General features: G+C 37.8%; 1 protein-coding gene across 12 annotated transcripts in view; it reads right to left on the bottom strand.

Annotated features, from left to right (window-relative positions):
* LOC146538733 (Kv channel-interacting protein 4-like) overlaps nucleotides 1–23,733 on the bottom strand; it is a 52,131-nt gene extending 28,398 nt beyond the window's left edge. For 2 of the 12 annotated variants that reach the window (XM_085187346.1, XM_085187345.1), the window contains exons 1-4: nucleotides 23,604–23,733; nucleotides 22,811–22,944; nucleotides 19,499–19,595; nucleotides 17,211–17,304 (exon numbers count right to left, since the gene is read on the bottom strand). In XM_085187346.1, coding sequence (XP_085043472.1) covers nucleotides 17,211–17,304; nucleotides 19,499–19,595; nucleotides 22,811–22,944; nucleotides 23,604–23,696 — 418 coding nt within the window. In that variant the 5' untranslated portion in view covers nucleotides 23,697–23,733. Of the gene's footprint in view, nucleotides 1–1,946; nucleotides 1,965–2,007; nucleotides 2,111–17,210; nucleotides 17,305–19,498; nucleotides 19,596–22,810; nucleotides 22,951–23,032; nucleotides 23,475–23,603 lie in introns of those variants that run through there. The other 10 variants (XM_085187348.1, XM_085187347.1, XM_085187358.1 and 7 more) reach the window with 10 other exon arrangements.
* Nucleotides 23,734–26,442: the final 2,709 nt, after the last annotated feature.

Raw genomic sequence — 26,442 nt, 5'->3', positions numbered from 1 at the left:
AGGCGAGGCGAGGCGAGGCGAGGCGAGGCGAGGCGAGGCTAGCACCGAGTAAGCGAGCGAGGGTTTGCGAGTTTGGGGATATGCCTCTTGATAGTTTTATAGATTTTCTTTAGAAGTATAAATAATACGTCATGACCGAAGCTAAAGCCATTGTAGTATAGTAAGGTTCCCAAGTTCCTACCGACCGGGTTGCTGTGTTCAACGTACGTTCCCGCTTTGGTAATTAGATCAAAATCGCGGTATTCACTTACAATTCATTGCACAGGAAACAAAGTATATAAACATCTCTCTGGTTCTCTGCTTTCTTATAGATTAGAGTGTGGTGAGGCGGAACTCTAATATAAGACCAGGAAAAATTGTAGCTTTAAAGAGCTGCTTATCAAAATGTTTATAAACTTCGGAGTTTTGTAGTTTCAATGAAATTTTAAAACTAAATAATTGGTTGACTTTGAAGATACACTTAACAAATAACAACATTTACAATGACACTTGAAGTTCCAGATTTAGTTCCCGAGTCGAGTATTTATTACATTTTTCTGAGGGCTTCATGCTGTAGAACCTAGTGATTAGACACTGCGTTCTCCACGCACCGCCGAATTTTAAAGTAAAGAAGGACCTGGCACGGACGACACTGATTATTTACAAGTAGACACTAAGGTATAGTTCCCCGCGACGCAGGGTACAACCCCAGTCAAAGCCTGGAGGCAGAGCGAGGACATGACACAGCCCACAGTGCTTTACGCTTACTTTAGTCGACGAGACGTGAGCGTGCAGTGTGAGCGCGAAGGGTAGTGGATTCAAACGTAGGTACTATTTAATATTTTCATTGCTTCGCTCTGGTTAGTTGTTAGTAACTTAGTATTTCTTTTTGATGTGATGTGAAAGTGAATTATTATTTTAGTTTTATGTTTACCGTTGCTGATTTGTAATACTGTATACAAAAAATAAAAATAGGGAATACTACATGCCCCCCCATAAAGGCCACCTGGCCCACACTGCAGACATCTATCCTCAAAAATAGAGTTCCACGAGTCATTAAAACTAATAAAGGATTCTCCTACCTAACAGCTAAATTTTAAAAAAATGATTCTTATAAAATATATATTTTTGAAACTAGGAGCCTCTTTAAAAAGGTGGGGCATCTGTCCTGGTTTTAACGTAACATAACACCGAACAGTTTCAGCCAATTCAATAAAACAGTTATTTATAACAAGTTCGTCGAACAACATTTTCTAAAATGGTATAATATTGTTTTTTAAACCGATTTTAATAAAACAACCGCTAAATGAGAGAAGCTTGCCAAAAGACAACAGTGAAAGCTGCAAGTAAATGGGCGAGCCATTTTATAACAAACAAACTGACAAAAAAGTAATTTTGATTGTATTACGTTATTAAATGCCACATCTTGTTAAGATACATTTCTATTGGTGGAGCTCAACGCCGCACTTTGCCTTCCCCAGAGTGGCTGCTGAACCCACAACCGTCGCGTTTGCAGTCAGAGGATATCCTCGAAGCCTCAACCCGTTATATTTATCGATAAAAATAGGGTAATTATAAACAAAGGTATGGAAAACATGTTATTGTTATACCAGTGTCGAGTTTCCCGAGGAGAAGTTCAATTAAGGAAAATTGTAAATAATGTAAAAAATCACTAGTTAATTAAGAATTTAAGTCAAAAGTTACAAAATTTTCAGTGTTATTTGTTACTTACAAACTTAAGTACTTTTATACTTTGATCTATATTACTTGATTGAAAAATAAACATAAATAACTGTATAATACAGGACATAGGTAAAACATAACTGAACACCGCGGGTCCCTAAACTAGATACAGATTAAAAATAAAAATAAACAGATTAAGAATAATCAACGAAAAATCAATAAACCATTACACGCGGGCAAGGATATAAATAAAAATCCGCCATTTTTAAGTGAAAAAAAATTACCTCAACCGTTGGGAGTAGATAATAAATTAATAATTAATTGTGTGTATAATTTAATTTTTACGTGTGTTTATTGTTGTGCGTATAACAGGTGGTTGTCGCGGAGTAAAGGCTGGCACGTGCGTCGCGCGCGGCGACCGTCGCGAGACTGAGGCTCACCGCCTGCGAGCCCCAGCATCTCGGGAGAGCCGCGCGTGCGTACTGCCATCTCTGTTTTGAATTACGAACTAATTTTAACCGTATCTTGTAGGGTGGAGAGTAGATTTTTGGTCATATATTAGCTATAACATCTGCATAAAATTTTAGATGATATGTGCATGTATTGGAATTTGAATTTTAAATACATACAGTTAGAGTTGATTTTTAAGTATACTATTTGGAATCAATGTACTATCATAGAGATGTAAAAAAATAGTATTTTGTGAAAATTTAGACCCAATTTCAAATGTATAAGATTCATTTCTCCAAAACTTGATGATAATGGGAAAATTTTGATAAAAGACTCTTAGTTAAGTCAAGGGATGATCATGGACATCATTCTGGACCCTACATTGTTTATATAAAGTCGATGTTTGGGGACGAGGCTCACGAGCTGGGGGGGGGGGGGGGGGGGCGCTGCCGAAATCGAGACCTAATTATAATTAAGTAAATAGGATGTCACGACATCGCGCCGAGACTTATAGAAAATATTTTTAAAATATTATTTTCTTTTTAACTTTCTGTGATTTTGTTATAATTATTTATATTTATACTAACATTATGAAGCACAGATTCTCACTGTGTCGTGCACATACCAGAGTAGGCAAACTGACAGAAAACTCACAGACGAAGCTACTGGATATGGAAACGTTGAAAATTATCATGTAGATAAGTTAGGGAGTGTAGGGAACTCTAAGCGACGAAAGGAACTCCGACGGAAACGAGAAAAAATGTGATTTTCCATTTTTACGTGTTCCATTTGATGCTTCCCGGCCCAAGGGTGAGACTGTAAATATTTGTAAGTTCAGGAAAATGAAATATTTAATATTTTCATTTATTTGCTCTGGTAACGATAGAAAACGCCGCGTTGATTTCGCCAACTCGCAACTCCTTGAGAAATGGAGATTGGAAACGGAGTGGGTCTTAATGCTAGGTTCCCAGGTTCCCTCTGTCTACCCTGCTATACGTGTGAGATATGCATGAAGCATGAAGCTAAAAAAAGCAAAGAAAATCGCGGGCGACGACTAACTTATAAAAGATAAAATGAAGACAAAAGTTCAGACAAAATCTAGTTTAGTCGTAAAATTAAAATGTATAAGGGCGTCGGAGCGAGGCGCGAGATAACATCTCATTGTGGCGCCGCTGAAGAATGGATGCTGCAAGCTCGGGGACACTCCTCGGAGCTGGAGGACTAGAGACTAGAGGACTTATATATAATCTACGTATATTTAAATTATAAAACTGAAGAGTTTGTATGGTCAGGAACAACTGGCTTCCAATTGAAAATATCTCTAATAAATCAAATTAAATCATCCTCTCTATAAAATCAGTGCGCAGAATAGAATAGCACGCTCACAGAAAAGCGGCGTTAAAGCAAGTGAAGAATGGAGAATATCGACACAAAGTCGTTTCTACTTAGTCAGTTGCGCGAAACATTCATAATTTTGTACTAAGAGCAGACGGTGCTGGGATTATTTAACATGAAGCTGAAATTAGCAATGTTCAAATATATTTTATATTATTACGATACGAGTAGATGCGGAACCAGACATGTTACGAGTATAAGACCAAGGAGTCATCTTCGGGGTTCTTCTTTAAGTCGGTAAGTCGGTGTTTTAGGTTAAGGCGGCGCCAAGTTCCGCAATCTCTTTAATTGCTGACTAAAATATATGCAATTATTGTAAAATATAGGTGTATATTAAATAATTCAGTCGGGTAAAACTGAATGTTTCCACAAAAGCTCCGAGTACATAGTAGTACATAGTTTCTCAACTACTGAAGTAAGTTTAAATTTACGATCTCTATAATTGTTTTGCTAATAAATTGTAGAGCTTGGAGTAAATGACGCTTGGAATTTAAAATTAATGCTGTTTTATATTTTCATATATAAAGGTTGTAGTGGGTTCGATAATATTTTTGAAATATTGAAACGTATCAATCTGTTTTTTATTCAAAATGCATAAAAAACGATGCACAAATGTTTCTGTGGTCGGCGGGACCACAGACTTGGATATTTGACATTGATACCTCCACACAATCTCTACGGACTGACCCCTAAGTAACAAGGATCATCTCGATTCGACTGTTGGTTTACGAGATATTTGTGGACAGACATACAAACACTTACGAAATGTAGCATATCCTTAAGTCTCGATAGATGTTCATACACTACTGTCCAAGAGAAGGTCCTCGTATCTCGTATATGTATTTATCGTCGTTTGTTCCTTGTGAAGCAGACACCTCAGACGTTATTTAGGACGGAGTGTCGCTCTAGTAACAGAACTAAACGCGGCTCAACACTCACAAGTTATTTGTTGTTATACATATAACAGTATAGTAACAGGACAGGGTCCCTTGGTCTGCCTTAGCAAGGCAGACCAATGCGGGATACAGCGCCGAACTATAACAAATAAATAAATTATAGCCAGATATTTAATAATTTCTGCACAATTCAGTTATTTTTAATCAAAATATTTCCGCGAAACTTTTCATATTTACTTTACGACTGAATAATTCTTATTTCGCATACTTAATTCATTTCAGATAGAAGATGTTGGTATTGAATAAAAACCGGTCAAGCGCGAGCGGGACTGTAGGACGTGCTTCAAGTCTAATAAAAGCTTTGTTGTTAAGCTAAAGCATTGTGACCTGTCTGACCTGTCGTCCCGAGGACCACTAGTATTACAATATAAACATACTGCCACAAGTGGACGGAGAGTGTAGGTCCCCTCTGCCTTAACTGCTGTATGCGGGATGCAGCGTGAAGCTAAAAAAAAGAAACTATTATAAGAAGAGTGAAAGCCTTTTAAACACCAGTTTTGTACTGAAACACGCTAAAATTTCAAAACACTAAGTAAAACCATTTGTAAATCTTTTCTTTCACGATATCCGGCTTTCCAATTTACCCAACTCCACTTACTAAAAATTGGACCTTGCTCCCATAGAATAGAGTTGAGTTTTGTATAACTACCTTTGTGAGCTTTTTAACGCATTTTCAAATACAAATGACGGAATGAATGCTTGAAGTGCTTTAGTGTGACTTGTATGGGAATTTGCCTTCTTCCTCGGTTAGATGGGGTTCCATTTTTTTCATAATTACTCCATGTTGTTGTAGGTTGAGAAAGTGGCGAGACACTCTGAATCACGCTTTATCCCGCATGTAGCAGGATAGCCAGAGGGAATGCGGAAATGAGACTATAGGTGTTAAGACATTGCGTATTGAGTGGTCGAATATAAGGCCGCACTTTGCCTTCTTAGCACAACAACGATATAAAACAACGGCCTCTCAAGAATTTTATTTATTTTGCTCACAATAATTGTTATTTAAGATAAGAATCTTCTTGGTGCAGTGATAGTGACGCGGCGTTGAGTTCCGCAGCACCAGAGCAGAGAACTTCCTATACTTGAGCGCGAAAGTTAACAAAGTGTGTCATATGGAGATTACTGCCTTAGTAACCGGTCACTCTCTACAGTCAGATGATAAATAAACATACGTACCCCAGTTTTAGACAAAGAGACAAAAATACCGGCCCGCAGCAACCTGCAATCTTTATCAACGTCCAAGACAAAGGAAGAGACGAAGATACTCTCTTTGATGACGCCGTGTTTTGCCAATATTACCTGAAATGTTGCGGTTATTTTAAAGAAATTCCTTTTTTTTGTGAGCTTTACACGGCTCATTATGTGCGGTGTGTGTGGCGGAACTCAACGCCGCGCTTGTGTCGCCAAAGTGAACGTGCGACTGTAAACGCGATAGCTCGTGGGTTCGATTGCCGTTCGAGGAAACGAATGAATATTTAAATTGATATTGAAAATGAATATTTCATATTTTCGTTTCCTGACTCTGATAACAAGGCAAAGCGCGGCGGTGAGCTCCGCCACTCAACACGTATTCGGCGGACAGTTCTCAGTGTTGAATTTAACAAAATACAATGTTGACTCTCCAGTTTTTAAATTTAATTATAATTGTGTATGAATACTCAAAAACATGTTTGTATTTTCACGCTGTATCATGCAAATAACGGGGTAGACAGAGAAAATCAAGACATTGTTCCCCACTTTCCGCTCAATTTTCAAGACATTGCATATCGTCGTCGGAACTCAACGCTGTATCTTCTACTTAGCGTAAGGAAATAAAAATGTTCAATTATGAATTTCGTCGGGTGGGAATCAAACCTACAACCTATTACATTTCTCTAATACATGAAATAGAATATTACTTGAAGTCACACTGCTGTAATCCACACGAGCTCCGTGTTCTCCGTGTTCTGCGTGTTCTGCGTGTTCTCCGTGTTCTCCGTGTTCTCCGTGGTCCGCAGTCTTCATAAGCTCTGTAATATATAACTGTGACTGTTCCCGTTCATTCCGTCATTTGTCAGTAATGTATCTGCTACATCACTCCGAGTGACTAAGTATTGGTATTCGATTCCCGTGTGGACCATTTTTAGCTACGTTTACATACGTATTTTTATATTTATACTAGTGGGCCCGGACGCGGCTACGCCCGCGAAAATATAAACCTAAATAATTAAAATAAGTTAAAAAATAATAATAAGTGGAGATTTATTATTAGAAAAAATATCTGAACAAACAAAAGAAGTAAAAGTAACTAAAGGAAATTCTTAATATTAGAAAAAAAAACCTAAAGTTTGCTGTGCGCGCGTACTAAACATTTTTCTATATTAAATAATTATTAATTTTTGCGAACATATTAAATAAAATCTCAAATGATTATAATTACGATATTTTAAGTGTATAACATCGGTATAGATAACCGAACTGAGATAAATTAATTATAAGCAGCACAAAATTACATAAAAAATAATAGTAATTCGAAAATCTATAAAAATTTACAAAATCATCAAAGTCATCCGCCCGTTCGCGTCGGTCATACTCATATTATGCCGCCCGAAGGCTAGGTCATTTGGAATCAGTCACATCTTAATTATTTATTAGAATGTTATACAGTAAATTATAATTTCCATCTAGATGAAATGCAATAAAAGTAACTATTATATTTATTTTCATAAGGATGAATATCAAATTATAGAAATCATCTAATTTTTGTTAATGATTTGTATAAAGAGATTTGTATAAATCTATATCGGCGCGCACCATGTATGCATTAAGCAAACTCACTGTGGGTGACGTTTTCTTAAAACAGCAAACTTCGCAAGCCGTTGCTTAGCAACGCGTAGCGACTATTGTTATTAACATGGCGGAATAAATTCCTTGTCAAATTAATTATTTTAATATATTGGTATATAACGAAAATATTACAAATATGAGAAAAAAAAAGTATCCTATGTTCATCCCGGGACCCTCAAGTATCTCTATATGAGTATTTTATCACAATTAAATTAGCGGTTTGGCCCTGATTGCGTAAAAGACAGACAGACAGACAGACAGACAGACAGAGTTACTTTCGAATTTATAATATAGGTATGGATTATATTTATATTTCTGACGTTAACCAATTTTCTTTTTAAATAAAATAAAATAAAAGTTTCTTCTTACTCGATCGTCAATAAATATCGTGTAAATATTCGTAAATAAATGATAAACAGGTATAAAAGAGTGACGCTCGGCCTCGCTGCACTGCTGCTGTCTCATTACGGTGATCTACAAGACGCGCGCTAGGGTTGTGTTGTGTTGGCTTCTCGCTGTATCCCACATCCCCGCTTTGCGTGTTGAGTGGCGAGACACCGTCAGTCTTTATGGGATAAACAAACACGGATATTTGGTAAGGGTTCAGTTCAGGGTGCCCAGGTTTCCACTTCCTCGCTCTTGTAATAAAACAAAGCGCGGCCGCCCTCTGCCGCCCTGGTACACGCGGGGTACATCGTCACCCCTACTCCCTCCACTAATAGTCGCCATATCTTCGCCGGAGACAGCAACAGGAAACTCTGTTCATTCGGAGTATTAGATTTACTTAAGAAAGAACAATGCTCTTTTATTTGTTTTGTATTGAAATAGTAACGATAGTTCCATCTCTCCCCCGCGCCCCCGCGCCCCCGCCCGCCGCGCTCGTCTCACGTCGCACGTCTCATACAAGTTAGAAGATACAAGTTCCTGTCGATACTAAACTGTACATAAAACACACGATACGTACGATATTTGTACCTATACATATAAAACGAATTCCCTTACAAATGTAATTGACTAAATAAAGTTCCCCTACTTTAGTACAACCTTCGTCATTTCATAGTCTGAGAGACGGTAATGGAATCAACGGGACCAACGGGAAATTACGCCGCTTAAAGTAACAAAATAATTTTTAAAAACGCTCCACAAATGACGGAGAAATCAGCCGACAAACATAAAAAAATATATAGCTAACGAATGTACAACTTCCTGATTTTTGAGCTAACGAATGTAGAATTTCAGCAAATATTCTATAAGTGTCACTTATACGAAGCGGCGTGGTGCCGCATCCAAGTATAGACACAAAGCTGGCGTTTTAACTTCCAATTGAAGGTAACACGAAAGGTACCGCCCCTTAACACGCAATATCTCAAACATTGGATAGATAGTAGTGTCTAACACCATGAGTGCTCTGCCTATCCTGCTATATGTGGGATTCATGGTGAAGCTATAAACCAGGCAAAGAGTCAATTGTAACATATTGACTGCGGCGAAACTCAAGCGAAGGATTATGTTTGTAGCTAGCAAGTTTGTTTGTATTTATATATGTCTGTTCCTGGGTCTCTTCTAACTGTTAAACAAATGATACATCGCTTCGTTGGGTTTGTCTCGATGGTGCAAGTGTTGTTTAATGAACCTAACAGACACCATGAAGAAAATCGTTTCAGGTGTTCGCACCGTCACTGTAGGTGAATGAGTAAAAATTTATGTTTTTGACATATTCATATATTTTTTAATTAAAAAAAAAACTCTCCGTCGAATATTTTATATTACTTAAAAATATACTATAACAAATTACAAATTTCCATTCGCCACCTGGACTATGTCCCTTTTGCCTCGTAGGACACGCCGCAGCGTTTTTCAATTATTCAGCTTCGAAGAGTTCATTTGAGAAAAATACCAACATCTGGAGTAAAGCACGCGTGTCATAAATAACGCTGTATAACGCATGGAGCAGGGTTGGCAGAGATTTCGAGAATTGCATACATTGCATATTGTCGCTGCACTTTCTCGTGTTAGAGCTGTATAATGAAAAGAATTAATTACCCCGAAGTATAGGGAATCGAACCTACAAACGTAGCGTTTGCAGACTTTTTTTTATTAACTCGAAATGCGCGGCGTTGAGTACCGCCACTCAACACGCAATGCCTTAAAAGTCGACGGCAAGTGGAGAACGAAAGTGGTTTAATTGCAACGGAGTGTCTTTACACTGGGTCCCCAAGTTCCCTCTGCCTACTAAATTGCCACTGTCTATAAAATGTTTTGTCTCCTTGATACGATACAAACTGTTTATTATGTGTGCGCTGTGCTCGATACACTATACGTACTCCACTAGAACGACTCGTATACTGCACTTGTGGTCTGATGATGGAGCCGGTGCCTCAATAACTAAACAAATGATATTTGATCTTGCCTACTCTAGAAACAACATTCATGTAGGAATATCCTCCCAATTTGAATTGCTATGTAAATGTTTAATCATTTTCTTATAAAAATATTCCTTATTCATTCCAAATAAAGTGTAATATGCCTTTTTATATCACCTCAGACCCTTAGACCGCTCTAACTGGTCCCGAGGAAACATTTCTTTCAAATTACTTATCTACTGTAACAATAAGAATATGAATCAATTAAAGTGCAGGTGTTAAGTTTGATTTGTCATTTAGTTAGGGTAAGCAGAATGAACCTGGTGCTGAGACACTTCCTGTCAGTAATTACAAAACATATAGAGAGGTATGTACTTACTCCCCTTCTCCTAGGAACACGGTATTCATTATTTTAATAACTTCCTCCTCAAATATGTATTTATATATTTTTTCTAAAGAGATTCATATTCAAAACATTGCACGTAATGAGCGGGTTTTAATTATTGCGATACTTATACATGGTGTTAATAAAAATATATTTTTTGTATGTTTGTATATTTAACGAACGAATATAATTATAGAGATGTTATTACGAAAATAAAGGTAACCTCCACGCAGTATCCCGCACGCTGCATGTATGCAGGGGAACCTGACCCACGCCGGTCCCCACTTCCAAGGAGTCCACAACGCCATGTGGGATACAGCGTGAGCTGTGTTAAAAAAGTATAAAGAAAAGCAAATCAGGTTTTTTAACAAAGTTACGATGCTATTCAAAAGTCTCGCCTTTTCATATACGAAAGTATTCACTGAAATACACGCGCTTTCAAATACCACTTCTATTCTATGTAAGGTTATACGTTAATTAAAATTTAATTCTGTTAGGTTCACGCCGTATCCCGCATATACCGGGAAGGCAGAGGGAATCTACTGTTAAGACACTCTGTTCTCCACGCAGCGGGAGCATAATTTTCGGGATACTACTAATGGAACGAGAAAATGAAAATAATTAATTCCAGGCCACCGTGACGGTTTGATTCCCACTCGGGGGAATGAATTATGATCTTGACTCCCTCGAAGACAGAGCGTGGTGTTCCATTACTGCCACTCAACACCAGGTTCCCTCTGCTTGTCCTGCTATTCAGAATACAGCGTGAAGCTATAAAAAGCCTTTTTCAGTTATTCCTACCACTTCGACTGTAATATATATCTTTAAAAAGTCACATAATTTCGCATAAAAATTGAACCTCCTTAAAATAATAATGCAACTGCTAACCCAACAGTAAAGAATTTAAGTATCCTATCCTATCCTATATCTTATAAAACAAAGTCGCTTTTCGTGTCTGTCTGTTGTTTCTAACTCTTCTTCTTCTAAACCACCCAACGGATTTTGATGCGGTTTTCACCATTAAGTCGAGTATTTTTCATAGAAGGTTTATATATAGTTTATTATTTGTACATTCTTATGTAAATTAACATAAATACGATAAATGTGTATAAAGTCCTACTAATTTTAATATATTTTTTTATGTGAGGGATATTTTTCCATAATGATATTAATCCTTATCTATCTATACTTCTGTACTAATATAATAAAGCGGAAGAGTTTGTTTGTTTGTTTGTTTGTTTGTTTGAACGCTAAGATCTCTGGATCTACTGGTTCGATTTACATTGTTTTTGTTTTGTATGAAATCTGCATTCTTCAGAAGTGCTATAGGCTATATAATATTACATTACACATATGTACTAATAAATTAAAATACTTTCTAATTTGACATGCAATTTATTCTGCCATGTTAATAACAACCGTCGCGTCGCTACGCAACCGTTACCGCGACTTTTTGATATTAATCCTTATGAAAATAAATATTATTTTTAGCATTTACTTTTAGCATTTTATCTAGATTGAAATTATAGTTTACTGTATAACATACTAATAAATAATTAAGGAGATGTCACTGATTCGAAATGACCTAGCCTACGGGCGGCACAGTATGACCGACGCGAAAATATTGTTATAGTTCAAGCAGGCGTAGCCGCGTCCGGGTCCACTAGTCCTTTATAATACTTTATTAATTTTCTACGTTAAACGAAGATAAAATTTGCTTTTTACACTATTTCGAAATTGCGAATACTTCTAGAGAAAAACGCATTTAATTGTTGACACATCCCGCCGTTGACACATCAGCTGTATCGAGTCCTGTTTTACTTATCCCTTACTCTCAGCATGTTAATAAGTATATTAGTTACGTTGGCCATTTAATGTAGATCAAAACTGTCTTTTACTGTTTTTCATTTTAATAAGTACTTTAGAAGTTGTTACAATATAAAATAATCCTTGCTGCGAAACGGCTCGCCACTCGCCATGCGTCCCGCGACGTTTTGCTTATACAAGCGCGTCCGCCGCGCCCGCCTGCCACGCGGGCGGCCCGGGTTCGATTCCCAGCCGCTGCATTCTATTTAATTTTCCTCACAGGCAGCCACGTAGTGCTTGCTTTTCATCAGGGACAGAATACCCTCTTCAGCATTAACCACAAGCTCGAAAAAAAACCCACCTGCCTCTATAGCAACGAAGATTTAGATGCGTTTGCACGTATTGGATAATTCGAGTTAAATGTATTATTTCAGCGCGATATATTTGGTTTCATATTTTTTGTAGTAGTTATTAGTAGGTAGGTTTTTGTTTATAATTTCTTCCGTTTAAAAATAGTCATTTAACTATCTAAAAATAGTCATTTAAATATATTTTAATAAGTACTTGAAAAGATTAGTAGCACAGATTTAAAATGACGGTACCTACTAAAAAATCCTTGCTGTGTAAAACAATTGGAAAATCCTTATTGAAACTACGAAAATGCGGGTTGCATTAGGGTTTAATTAATTTTCACATTATCTTAAGTGCTTTGCAAACATTCATTATATGAATAATCTAGTAGTTAAAGCGGGCGAAGCCGCAAGAGGGTCGCTAGTATTAAAATAAATTATAAACATTTGTACGCAAAGTTTCATATAAAAGCTGTTAGTATAAACGCAGTGCAGGGAGCTTAATTGAATGAATGCGGTACTTATTTTGTTTTCTTTTTATACACACCTACCTACTGCACTGCGTGGAGAAAACACTGTGTACTCCAGTTCCGGTTCCAGTTGTAGTAGATGATGCACGGCGTTGAGTTCCGCCTTTCCACACGCATTGCCTCAAAAATTTGCGATAATTTGGACAATGGGTGGGAAACGGTGATTTTCAATCGGTACCAAATTCCCTTTGTCTACCCTGCTATATGCGGAATACAGCGAGAACCTGTTCTTTAATTCATGTAATTGGTTTATTTTCTTTACCTATTTGCTATATCCCGCATATATCAAGAAAGGCAGAGAATAGTTAGTGTTAAGACACTCCGACAGGCATGTTGAGCGGCGGAACTCAACGCCGGCCAAACAAAGGGAGAAGGCATATTTGGTGCACGAGCGAAAAAAATAAAATATTTCTAAATAATAATTAATTCCGTTTGTGGAGATCGCACCCACAATCACACCTTGTCCCCGCTACGACGGCCTCAAGTGGCGCAGCAACTGACTGCAGTACCGGTCTTAGCGGCGCTTACAACATGAGCGGCGCAGACTTGAGAGGAGGACTTCGATTCCCACTCGAGGAAGTGCAATATTTAACGAGGCACTAACGCGCCTTTGAGTTCCGTCGACTAATGTTAACAATAACTTTTGGCCAACTTAGGTCTGATTCGAACTTGAGATCAAAGTCAAAGTTGTTAGAGGCTTCTATAGAAACGACGTGCTGCGGTCTGCTGGTGGATAGATAGTCATCTATACCTCATATTATAAACTGGAATAGTTTGTTTGGCTGAACGCTATAATCTATCTATCTATCTTTGACGTCACCGGGCTGTCAGAATGACACAAATTTTAATTTAAAGAAAAAAAATTTAATTTAAAGGATTTTGTTCGACAACATTAGTACAAAATAATGCAGTAGGTACCTATTGTAAAACGGGTGAGCAGTTAAAAACGAAGGCAACTCAGACCCTGGCACCTGGCACCAAAGCAAAGGCCCGGCGTTAAGTTCTGCCACTTAACATGCAATGCCTCAAAAAATTGAAAGGAAAATGGTAAACCGAGTGTCTTAACACTAGGTTGTCTCTGCCTGCCCTGCTGCTACAGCGTGAAGCAGATTATTATATTTTGTTTTAGTTTCTCATTTTTGAATGGAATAATATCGACCGAAACCGATTCGGACTGACTGAAAAAATCAAAACAAAGGGTTGTGCATATTATCAGATAAAATTAGAAAAAGGGGGGCCATTTTTGTGGGGCTTCGTTAAACTGCCCCGCCTGCCCCCTCTTAAATCCGGCCCTATACAAAATTCACAACCGTCTTGTCTACAGCCACACGCCATACCACTGCGCTATAAGGGCATTTGTTATTTAAATTAGAAATCTACAGAAAAGAAAAATATAGTACTATTTCTATACAAAATATTTAATTCATAACCTTTCCTTTGCTTTACCTCAAGAACTTTAGAGTGATCGCAGTCATTACACGAACGACCCGTAACGAGGCGACGACGGTTTTTCTTTAAGAAATTAAAATTTAACGCCACTTGACGCGCCCTGGATCAAATCACTTAATTTTTACTACGGCTTTGCTTAGAAAGTTAAACACCGTCGTCTTAGCGCAGGGACACGGGCGACCGTAAACGTGACGGTTGAGGGTTGGATTTCCACTCGAAACAATGAAATATTTAATACTTCCATTCCGGATAGTCGGCGTTGAGTTTCGCCACTTAAAACATCGTTCGTTTTCTAACAACATTTTTAGAAGACAAGTAGAGTAGTAAAATATCTGCTAATTCAATAAAATACTTATTTTGTAACAATTTCGTTAAACCCCCCCACCATCTCGTCTATAACAAGTAGCAGACAGACAGTAACAAGGAGACGAGTGTCATCTTAACCGAGTTTTTCTCACTTTTATGTTATAGAGTAGAAGCCGTCGGCGGTGCAGCGTGCGACTGTAAACGCGACGGTTGTCGGTTCAGTTCCCGCTCGGGGGAATTAATTGTTTTCTTTTTATCGCTCTGATAGCATGGCAAGGCGTGGAGTTCATTTCTGCCACTCAACACGTAGTGCCTCCAAAATTCGGCGGAAAGTTGAGTGCGGAGTATCTTATCATTTTACTGTGCCTAATCGTTTTCTATACATTTTAATAAAAGTCTTTATAAAATCGAAGATTCTGTTACTAACTCGATTTGGTTTCGTTCTCCTTCTCAAGCTACGTCGAAATTCTTATACGTCAGTTATAATTTATATACAATATTTTTCTTCTGCAAAAGTAACCAAAGGAAGTAAGAAAAACAGAGAGAAGGCTATTAACAACGAAGTTGTCAGACCTCAAGCTAATGTGTTGATAAGAGCTGGTACATAAAGGACACGACAGTTGTAATTGCTCAACACGCACTGCCTTAAGAATTCTGCGGAAAGTGCCCACCCTGCGGGATCGACCCTATGTGCGGGATACAAGATGAAGCTAAAAAAAGCTATTAAAATATATAATTTTAAAAAATCTATACTTATAAAACTCTTGTGTTTTGTTAGAGTGAGAGGGGACTACTGTACTAGGAAGGCGCGTTCGGGCCCGGGTAATAAAGTACTCATTTGCAGCTAATGTGACATATGTTCCGAATAGTTTTTTCATTGTACCAATGATATACTAGCTTTGCCTGCGACTTTGTCCCCATGAATTAATGGCAAGGACTCGTCAGCTGATGCAGTGAAAGAAGCGCGCGAGCCAGGAGGGAACGCGTACGGGTACGGCTCACGTTTTTATTTATTTAAAATGTCATGTAACACATTTGCAGTGATGGTGGGGCTGTTGCGGGCTTACCCACCCACCATGCCGTACGACACATAGAACTCTTTAAAGCATTTCACTAGTTATGGCCTGAGAAGAAATGACTAACAAACTTTGCTATCTGGCTCACGCTGCCATTAGCTTACCCAGAGACATTTTATGGGGCGAGTCTTGATTTTAGTTTCAAACTGGTCTTTTTTATTTTTCAGGCTTAATTTTAGTTGGAATAATGAGGGGAGAGGAGTTGGTAGTTCCGTCGCCGGCTTACCACGCCGGGATATAACCATATACAATGTCTCGAAAATTGGACGAAGTTGGGCGAAAGACCATCTCTACCGGAGTGGACGCATGAGCTGTGCCAAAGAGCACAAAATTTTGATTCCTACGCCAATATTTTTACTTACAAAAATTAAGGCTTCAAAATAAAGGGTTGTATTGTAAAAAAAGCTTTAATCTGACGTGCTTGCAGTATTTACAAATAGCGACATCTGTTGGCAGTTTTATGTGATTTAACGCAGGAAGTAAGTCTCAGTTGAATCCCGTTTTAGTTACAAGTTAGTATCGTAGGTAGCGTTGTACAAAACCGACAAGCTAACATATGTTGGCACAATGTTTGAGTGTAAACTCGACGGTCGCGGGTTCGAGCCCCACTCAGGCGTCTTCCAAAGGGCTTAAGACCCACTACGTTACAAACTTTATACGTTATCTATCTATATATATATATAAAAGGACTTGTCCTCACTGACTGAGGTAAGACGCACGCACAGCCGTATCCGCTGTGCGTAGAAACGTGACATTTGCACAGATGTTTACTTTCGTAATCTGGACATCCACTAAGAAGGGATTTTGAAAAATTTTAACCCTAAAGGGGTGAAAAAGGAGTTCAAAGTTTGTATGGAAAAAAATTTAAATCGGCACCGATTTTTATAAAATTTGAAATTTAGATTTTTAAAAGTTTTTAATTGAACACGTGTTTCATAGTTTTCTAGAATTCTCCCCCTAAGGGTGCAAATAAGGGGTTGAAAGTTTGTATAGGTTTTTTTTTAATCGTCACCAATTTTTATACAATTTGAAATTTAGACTCTTAAACGTATATAATTAAACACATATTTCATGGTTTTCTAGAATTCACCCCCTAAGGGTGCAAATAAGGGGTTGAAAGTTTGTATGGGTAAATTCTTAAATCGCCACCGATTTTTATAAAATTTGATATTTAGACTCTTAAAAATATTTCATTGAACACATGTTTCATGGGTTATTAGAATTCACCCTTAAATACGCAAGCGAAGCTGCGCGCGTCCGCTAGTTTTTAATATAGGTACATATATTTCTAGTCTTATAATTACTTAAAATGTTAAAATAAAATTTAATAATGTTAAAAATATCCCAATATAATCCACTCCTAGTTCAAGTGCGAAAAGAAACCATACAAGATTAAATACGGCAACTAACATTACTCTTAGTAATTATAAACTGAAAATCGAAGTGTTGTGTCACTACTTCTTGTAAAACAACTATTGTACAACCGCACTCCACTCAATATCTTGTGTAGAACAGTAGGGAAAGGAGTGTCTTAACACTATATACAGTTAGTGAGGTGGTGGGACTGACTTTTTCATTTTAAATGACAATACTTAAGTTATTATGTTAACTTATTTGAAACACTATGGGTATAATTTGAAAAGGTTTTACACTAACCTGTAGATTTATTAAAGTTGCTCTTAAAATACTGTATGAACTTCTCACGGAGACCAATTTTTACTTCTACTTTCTCCTTCTCTTTCTCTTCACTCTGAAAAAAAAACTTATATTGAAATATTTATATTAATATATCATTCAAGGGGGAACATCATGCCCCAGGAGCTACTCCCAAAGAGGCGCCGGATGAAAACAGGGTTGCCGGGGGCCGAGGGTCGTAGCTGTTGCTTACATTCTTAAAACAGCTCAAGTTGGTTTGAGAATGTCAGCAGCAGCAATGTAACCTGGCGTTATGACACTCTGGTCCCCGCTTTCCGTCCAATATTCGAGACATTGCGTGTTGAGTAACAGAGCTCAACGCCGCGCCCTGTGGGACGCTGCGCTACGGCAGTCTCTACATCTAAACTCATCATTAATGAAATAAAATAATATTTCTGCATATAAATATTGGTTTGTATTCGTACTCAGCACACTGCGAGAGTTGTTGGCGCGGTTGAGTGGCTATTGTATTGAAATAATGTTGTACGAGGTACGAGTATGTGACCGACTCGTGGCGACCGTCGCCACGGGTCGGGTCGTGGCGATATAGGAACATAACCCCGCCCGGATAAGAGACTTTTGGAAAGAAACTTTAGTTTTATTTTTTTGAGTTCCTCAAACACCTATTACTAAAGGTTAAACAACTTTGAACTTTATTTTTAATACTTACGATTTTATTTTACAATCACTTTTATTATTTATTTTGTTAAAAAATAACTTTTTAATTTTTGGGAAAAAAATGTATTAGGCTTTTGTAGAGTAGTTAAAAACTTAAAACTGTGATTTCACTTAAAGCGGTGCTGACGAAAACATCCTGTATATTATACAAAAAACTGGTCATGTGCGAATCGGACCTGCGAGCGGGCGGGATCGGGCGGGATCGGGCGGGATCGGGCTTCCGTACCAATTTCAAGGTTATAGATGAACGGGAAGTATAATTTGTAAAAGTTGATTCGGTCTGGTGTCTAAACCAAATTCTGTTGAAGGTAAATGGTTATATAACACACCCGTGTGGCGGGGTGTAACACACTCTCGTCACGGCACTGCGCCAACACGGCATTGAATAACATTGTTATTAAAGTGGGTGTTATTAAACGGAGTGTCTTAGCTCTAGATGTCCCACAAATACAGCATGAAGCTGAAAAGAAACGTAATAAGTAAGAGAACAATACTATTGATTTATCGATTCCTGCCTTATTCCTGTGTTTAATGGTCTTTCACTTGACCGCGAACAATACATTATATGAAGTGACCAGAGCAAGGCAGGGACAGCCCGCCCCAGTGCCCACTAGACGTTCTTATTCTCTCCGAGACATTTGCATAGGGCGTAGTGGCGCAGCAGCACTGCGTATGACTGTAATCGTTATTTTTACGGGTTCGACCCCCATTCGGGGAAATTAATTATTTTTATTTCCTTGCTCTGATAATAAGACAAAGCCCGACGATGTGGTGTGTGCGGCGGCGGGCAGCGGGATATAGCGGGATACAGCGGGAAGGTACAACCTCAGTTATCCGGACTCCGGGGGGAACAGTGGCATTTAATTTGTCCCGTCTTTACGACCGTCCTAAAAAAGTTTTAACCAGAGTTTACTAAAACAATGTTAAATATTCATCTTTTATTATGTTAATTTAAAATTTGACGCCCCTCAACGGAGTACCACAGCGCACAACGCCACTTGCTAGAGATTAATTATTGTCAATTCACCGCTTTGTTAGACGAAGCGCGGCGTTGATTTCCGCCATATGGCGCGCTATTCACATATCCTATCGTTTGTTTAGCTTAATCTACAAAAACGAAACAAAATAAAATCAAACTTATCAAAGGTAATAGAATTACTAAATTAATATTCATTACTCCTATTCTCCATTAATATAATAACCCTTAAAAGAGTATATTTGCTTGAGCGCACTAATCACAGGAACTACTTCTTTGAATTAAAAAATAGTTTCTCTGTTGTATAGGTGGGTAGTCCATTTATAGAAAGCTGTAGACATAATCTCATCCCGTTCATTGTTTCGTAATACCTCCTCCTCTGCAGCTACGGTCTGAGTCACTTCCCACACTTAGAATAAAAGAAAAGTCACAAGCAAAAGTTAGTCATAGTATTTACATATTTTTAGGTTCACACCGTATCGTGCTCATAGTTCCGTTCCCCACCTTCTTTGCCTCGTTACCAGAGCGAAGTCGGAATAGAATCCACAAGCTGTCGCGTTTATACGCACACGTTTGAGCCGCTCTGCACGCTCACCTGGTCTGTTCTCTCCGCCTTGCTCCTATGACACTGCCTGTGCCCCGCCATCACGCCGTACATCGCTTTACTGCTGCAGTATGTTAGATACCTATAACTACCGTTGATGATCAATACTTCTTTTTATATTTTCAAAAAATCTTATTCTATTATTAACATCACGCTGTATCCCGGATATAGCAGGATAGGACGGAACATAGTGTTATGACATTCCGTCCTCCACGCACCCTAATTCGACACAGTGCCTGTTGAGTGGCAGTACTCTACGCCGCCAAAGCCAAAGCCGAGCCAAAGTTGGCTACCCACGTGAATGGGAATCGAACCCATAATCATCGCATAAACAAGGAGACACTGGTAATACACTGTAGGTACCTATAGAATACGCCAAATAGCATCGTAAAGGTAGCAACAAAGCTGGCGGCGCGCCAGACTTGAACCCGGAATATGCATATTTTAAACGTTTGCGGGTAAAACTACAAAACTAGTATAAAAGCAGATGAAACCCTCGTGACACAGCCGTACCCACACGAGTAACACACGAGCAACACTCCGTAAATTGGGCGGAGCGTTGAGAAAGCAGTGTCTTAACACTATATTCAGGATACAGAGTGATGCTAAAAAAAATAAGATATGGTCTTTCATTCAAGTCTAATTTCAATTAACCTAAAGGCTTCCCCGAGATTTTTTTAATTAGACAATTAACGTTCTTGTAATAAATCGCGGCGGATTTCTATCAAAAATAATTTTATAAAATAAGTATTATCTACTTATTCAGTATAAAACTAAGTTACTTCCCAACGACGTCCGCTCAAATAATTTAAATAAGCTAAACTAATAAAGAGGAAGGCTTGTGTGCCAAATAAAGCCATAAATAGCAGAGTCCAGGCGGACAAAGCCGGGAACACCAATTAAATAAAGTTTGTAAGTGGATTTGAACCTCCGATATTCAACTAGATTTCAAAATCCATATACGAGTATATAAAAAACGTTAAGACTTATACTTTCATTCAAAACAAATTAAAACAAGCCCCCGAGCCCCCGAGCCCCCGAGCCCCCGAGCCCCCGAGCCCACGAGCCCACGAGCGCTCCACGCGAGGGCCGTATACATACTGCCGCACGAATAATAACGCACATCCATTGTTTCGCCGCCTCAGTATGTGAAGTGTGTGTGTGTGTGTGTGTGTGTCGCCCGCTTCCTTGCTCGCGTGGACTGTACTGCGTATCCTTAGGGATTCCGAGAGCTCCTCTTACTACTTAACCTACAGCCTAGTAGTCTCGTCTGTGCGCCGTCTGTCACTCTTTCAATAACCGAAGAGTTCTATACTCTATACTACTCATTAGTAGTTCCTGGGATTAACGCGTTCAACCAAACAAATATGCATAAATATAGAATAAATAATAAGAGTTTCTATTATAATTATACATTCGTGTCACTACGACACAACACCTGACTGTAACAATGTTAATCTAGGCAGCGTTTCTACTTCCACCTTAAAGGCCTGCAAGTAAGCTCCTCTGGTATTACACAGGTGCTCCGTACACGAGTTTGCTTTGTCTATTCTATAATAAAATAGCATCAGTTCTAAGTGGTACGCACGGTGCTTATAAAGGAAATCGAAGAAAAAAATATTATTTTCATTTTCAAGCTTTATCCCCTATATAGCAAGATAGACATAAAAAACCCAGTGTTAAGACACTCCATTACCATGACGACGGGTACAGAGTACAGAAGTACCATGACCAGGGTCTCGATTTCGACTAAAACGATATTGCATGGTGCATGAGGAACGATGTGTTGTAATACTAGATTTCCTCTGCCTCTGCGCCACGACGACGTGTCATGTGTGCTCAGTGAGTGCATTGAAGCATGACGGGGAGCGTGTCGCAAGGATGCTACTAGCTGTTGTCTGCGACTTCGCTCGTTGTAGCACCGCGGAGCGCGCGCTGTCCGGTAGCATTCATCGATCATATTCACATATGTAATAGCAAGCAATAAAGCAACTTTTAATTGAAATACTATTTTTATTATCAACTCGAACTCGCTAATCTGCAGCTAAATATTCAATTATTCACTTCGTACTATTTACGTTTACAGAACTTTCCCCAGCTGCGTGTCCTTGATTTCGTGGCGAGTGTAGAACATACACATAGAAGAGCAGGCAGAGGAAACCTGGGGACCTTCTGGAGGCATTGCGTGTTGAGTGGCGGAATTTATAGCCGCGCTATGCCTTGTTATCACAGAGAGGAAATTAAAATATTAAAGTTTTGATCTCCACAAATAGGAATCAAACCCACAACGTGCCGCGTTTACAGCCACATTTCACACATTTTATAGTTCAAAAACGGAGTTACAGGCGGCCACTAGTTATATATGTACACTAGTGGACCCGGACGCGGCTACGCCTGCTTGAACTATAAGAATATTTTCGCGTCCGTCATACTCATACTATGCCGCCCGTAGGCTAGGTCATTTCGAATCAGTGACATCTCCTTAATTATTTATTAGAATGTTATACAGTAAACTATAATTTCAATCTAGATAAAATGCTAAAAGTGACTGTAATATTTATTTTCATAAGGATGAATATCAAAATGTCGCGGAAACGGTTGCGTAGCGACGCGACGGTTGTTATTAACATGGCAAAATAAATTGCATGTCAAATTAGAAAGTACTTTAAAATATATTAATATATATGTGTAATGTAATGTTATATAGCCTATAGCACTTCTGAAGAATGCAGCTTTCATACAAAATAAAAACAAAGTAAATCGGACCAGTAGATCCAGAGATCTTAGCGTTCAAACAAACAAACAAACAAACAAACTCTTCCGCTTTATTATATTAGTATAGATTATCATTATAAGCCACATCCCTACACAGATATCACCCGACTTACTACAAAAGTTACATAAAGTAAAGAAGTTGTTCCCAGTAGGTCACTTCCGTTATACGTCGCGTTACATTCGCAAAGCTACTTAAAGACTTCGTATTTCCTGAGCTAATTTTAAGTTTCTCTTTCTTCTTACAATTTTATTCTATTTGCTCCAATACTAATATAATTAATCGTCTGAAACTGTAAAGTATCCTACTCGGGAGAATCATTTTAATTTCCTCACTATGTTAACAAGGAAAAGAGCGACACTACAGTATGCACCAGAACATATCAATCAATTATTTTAAAATTATGTAATTTATCAATAATGTTATAACTGTAGAAAAACGCGAAGACAGATTATTACCAAAAAATATTATCTATTGTTAGAAATCAAAAGCGTTTAGCGTTTTTAAGAAAACACGACAAAAATACATACCATCTGTATGTTTCCAACGTACTCGGACAGAGGTTCCACGTAATTACAATAAGTGACGTATCACTCATCCCAGTGGCGTAGCTAGGGTATTTGCTGCCCGGTGCGGCTCGGGGGACTTGATGCCCCCTTTCTGTCTAAAAAAAAAAAAAGTAATCATCGACGATGACTTCTAAAAAAAACAAAGTGATCGTCAACGTTGACTTCTAAAAAAAAAAAACGTACTCGTAATCGTCGAAGTTGACTTCTAAAAAAAAAACGTGATCATGGACGTTGACTTCTAAAAAAAAACACAAAGTGATCGTCGACTTTGATGCCCCTTTCCTTTTGATGCCCGGTGCGGCTTAGAGGACTTGATGCCCTTTAAAATGGTATAAGGTCCAAAAAACAAAGAAAAAACACACTAATCGTCGACTTTGATGCCCTTTTCCTGTTGATGCCCGGTGCGACCGCCCCGCTCGCACCCCCTAGCTACGCCACTGACTCATCCTCATCCTTCCAATCAGGGCTTCCGCCTACAAGCGACTGTTCCCGTTTAACATAATTCCACTGCTTTAATTTTCTTTTTCACCTAAATCTACACACTTTTTACACGAGCACGCTAACACTATATTATAAAAGCTTTTACATTGCTGAGTGACTACCAGACAACGTACAGACGAAAATACTGCAATAAATAAAATTTCAATATAAGATTAAGTTAGGGAAGTATGTAGAGAGTGTTGGGGAGTGTAGTGTATGGCGCACAGACACTACACACACTCAAAGAACACTGAGATCACTATCACTGGCTTACCACTACACCAGCCGGCAGCAGCGCAGGCGCACGTCCGACCCGCACCACGTCCGCGAGTCCGCGACAACACTCCCCCCCACTACAGGTTAACATGAGACAATGCTACATATCTATTTAATAGATACAAACACTACATCGAATTAGCATTGCCAAACTATCGATTGTTTTGCAATCGATAGTTTTAATCTAAAAAAGCCTATGCGATCGATAGTATCGATACTATAGATTGTTGTGGACTATCGATTGTATGCTAATTCGCGATAGTATCGAATATGATTCTTAAGCATAGCTACAAGATGAAATGAAAAGAACAACAAATATTTTTGTTACATTTCTTTTGTTTTTTCATATTTTGGTGAAAAGAAAGATGCCATCGATAGTTCACAATAATCGATAGTATCGGTACTATCGATACTATCGTTTTCAAGAAATTCAATAGTATCGATACTATCGATATCTTTCTGACTGGGAGATACGATACTATCGATAGTATTGCATTTGTCCGATAGTATTGTACTAGTTGAACTATCGATAGTTTCGATTCTATCAAAAATATCGATACTAAGTCAAAGTCAAAGTCAAGTCAAAATATCTTTATTCCATAAAAATGCTTAACATTTACTTGGACATGTCATAAAATAGAAAAAAAATGCAAATTAAAAATAACCAACAAAAAAATGTGCAATTTTGACTTGAAAAAAGCCCGTTCAAATGGTTGAGCTCATGAGAAGATACAGGCAAAGAAACTCATGGCCACTCTTTTTAATTGCCAATATTTGTTACAAATTACAATTAACAATTTTAACTTAGAAATAGAGCAACTCATTTCCAAACATCTTTATCGCGAACATAATCTTTAACAGAGTAATAAGCTTTTTGGCAGAGCCTGTGCTTTACCACTTTTTTAAATTTGTTCAGTGATAAATTAACCACGTCGTTTGGAAGTTTGTTATAGAAGTGTATACTTTGACCTACGAATGAGTGAGACACTTTATGGAGCCTAGAGAAGGGCACAGCAAGCTTATTTTTATTTCTTAAATTATGTTTATGGAGGTCACTGTTTTTATTAAATTTATTAATATTTTTATGCACATATACTAAGTTGTCGTAAATATATTGGGAGTGTAGTGTGAGGATGTTAAAGTCTTTGAATTTATTCCTTAGTGACTCCCGTGGACCCATTTTATAGACTGCTCGGACAGCCCGTTTTTGGAGCACAAAAATGGTATCTATGTCAGCGGCACTGCCCCAAAGTAATAGGCCGTAAGACATAATGCTATGAAAATAGCTGAAGTATACTAAACGCGCGGTGTCAACATCGGTCAGTTGACGAATCTTGCGGACAGCATACGCTGCCGAACTAAGTCTACCAGATAAAGTTTCTATATGCGGACCCCATTGTAACTTAGCATCTAATGTTATATAAACAGGATATTTTCTTTTTTTGTATTAATAGCCCAAAATATGGCCTGGATTACATACAATTAGGTTTCAGAAGTGAAATATCAAAAGAAAACTACACAACACTAATGTTACAAATACAATCTTATTTATTAAAAATCAAAATAACTATAAACTGAAGTTTATATAACTAGAAACTTATATAAAACACCAACAACATTCGAAAATACATATAGGTATTTACTCAGTGTTAATTATAGCAGCTCTTTTAACCAATTCACAATATTTATTAATTAAAACATTTAAATTACTTTATAACTTGCTAATAATTATCTATTAACAACCTAGTAACAAATCACATCGACTACAACACGTGTAACCTCAAGTATATGAGGGCCAAATATGATTGATTGATTGATTTCTCGAAGTATGGCGTTTCGAGCGTGCCAGTTGAGCACAATTCATTTCGCCAATGTCACGTTGTATGGAAAACACACGAAGGAAATTGACCGGTAATAAAAAAGATAAATATACACAATTATAGAATACATGTAAACAAAAGAGATCCTGTGTAAGTACAGCCTTCACCTAAAACAAAACAAACACAAATTTACAATATATACACAACACATTAGATTAGTAATAAATAATATTTTACATGGGGGTTAATTTAAAGTTTTATTTTGTTAAGTTTAATATATTTACAAAAAAATTTACATAAAGGACTAAACACAAACATTAACAAACACTGAACATTTAAAGGACGAGGGACTTTATGAGGGAGGACATCATATAAGGGACGAGTTAACTTAGGACAAGAGAAAAGGATGTGGGAAGGGGAGCCGTCGTCCAGGCCACATTCACACAGAGAGTGGTCCCTGACCCTGATCTTAGCTAGATGTACAGGAGTAGAAGCATGCCCAAGACGTAAGCGACAGATTGTTGTAATAATCCTCCGTTCAATAAACCTTTGAGAATATATCTTCCCGCTTAAATTAGTAACTTAATAACAAAATGAAAAGAGCGGGAGCGGAAGACATTGACAGTGACATTGACACATTGCAGTACTATATTTGACAGTTGACATTTGTAGCACAGAAGTCTCCCAACTAAACATTAATGCAGGTTACAGTTATTACTTTAAAATAAATATTTTAAAATATTTTTGTTGGCCTTAAAATTGCAGGTGACATTATAAGAGAAGAAATTCCTTAATATTCTATCGATAAAGTGTGTGGGAGACCACGTGTCGCAGGGACAGGAAGTTAAAACAAATAATTACTAAATAAATAGTTTTATTGTAATAAATATGTCACTTCTAATTATTCTTATAATTAAATACATACAGTACTTATTGTGTATATATAAAAATTTAAAATAAGAAAGAACTTACAAATAGATGTAACTAGCAGTCTGACATTTGAGTTGGCATAAAAAT

The sequence above is a fragment of the Heliconius melpomene genome, chromosome 6 (assembly GCF_056956725.1).
Source record: "Heliconius melpomene rosina isolate 202511_hmr_F chromosome 6, ASM5695672v1, whole genome shotgun sequence".
NCBI classification, from domain to species: domain Eukaryota; kingdom Metazoa; phylum Arthropoda; class Insecta; order Lepidoptera; family Nymphalidae; genus Heliconius; species Heliconius melpomene.
Note: the sequence above shows the minus strand (reverse complement) of the source record. Positions and strands in the feature narration are given on the sequence as shown.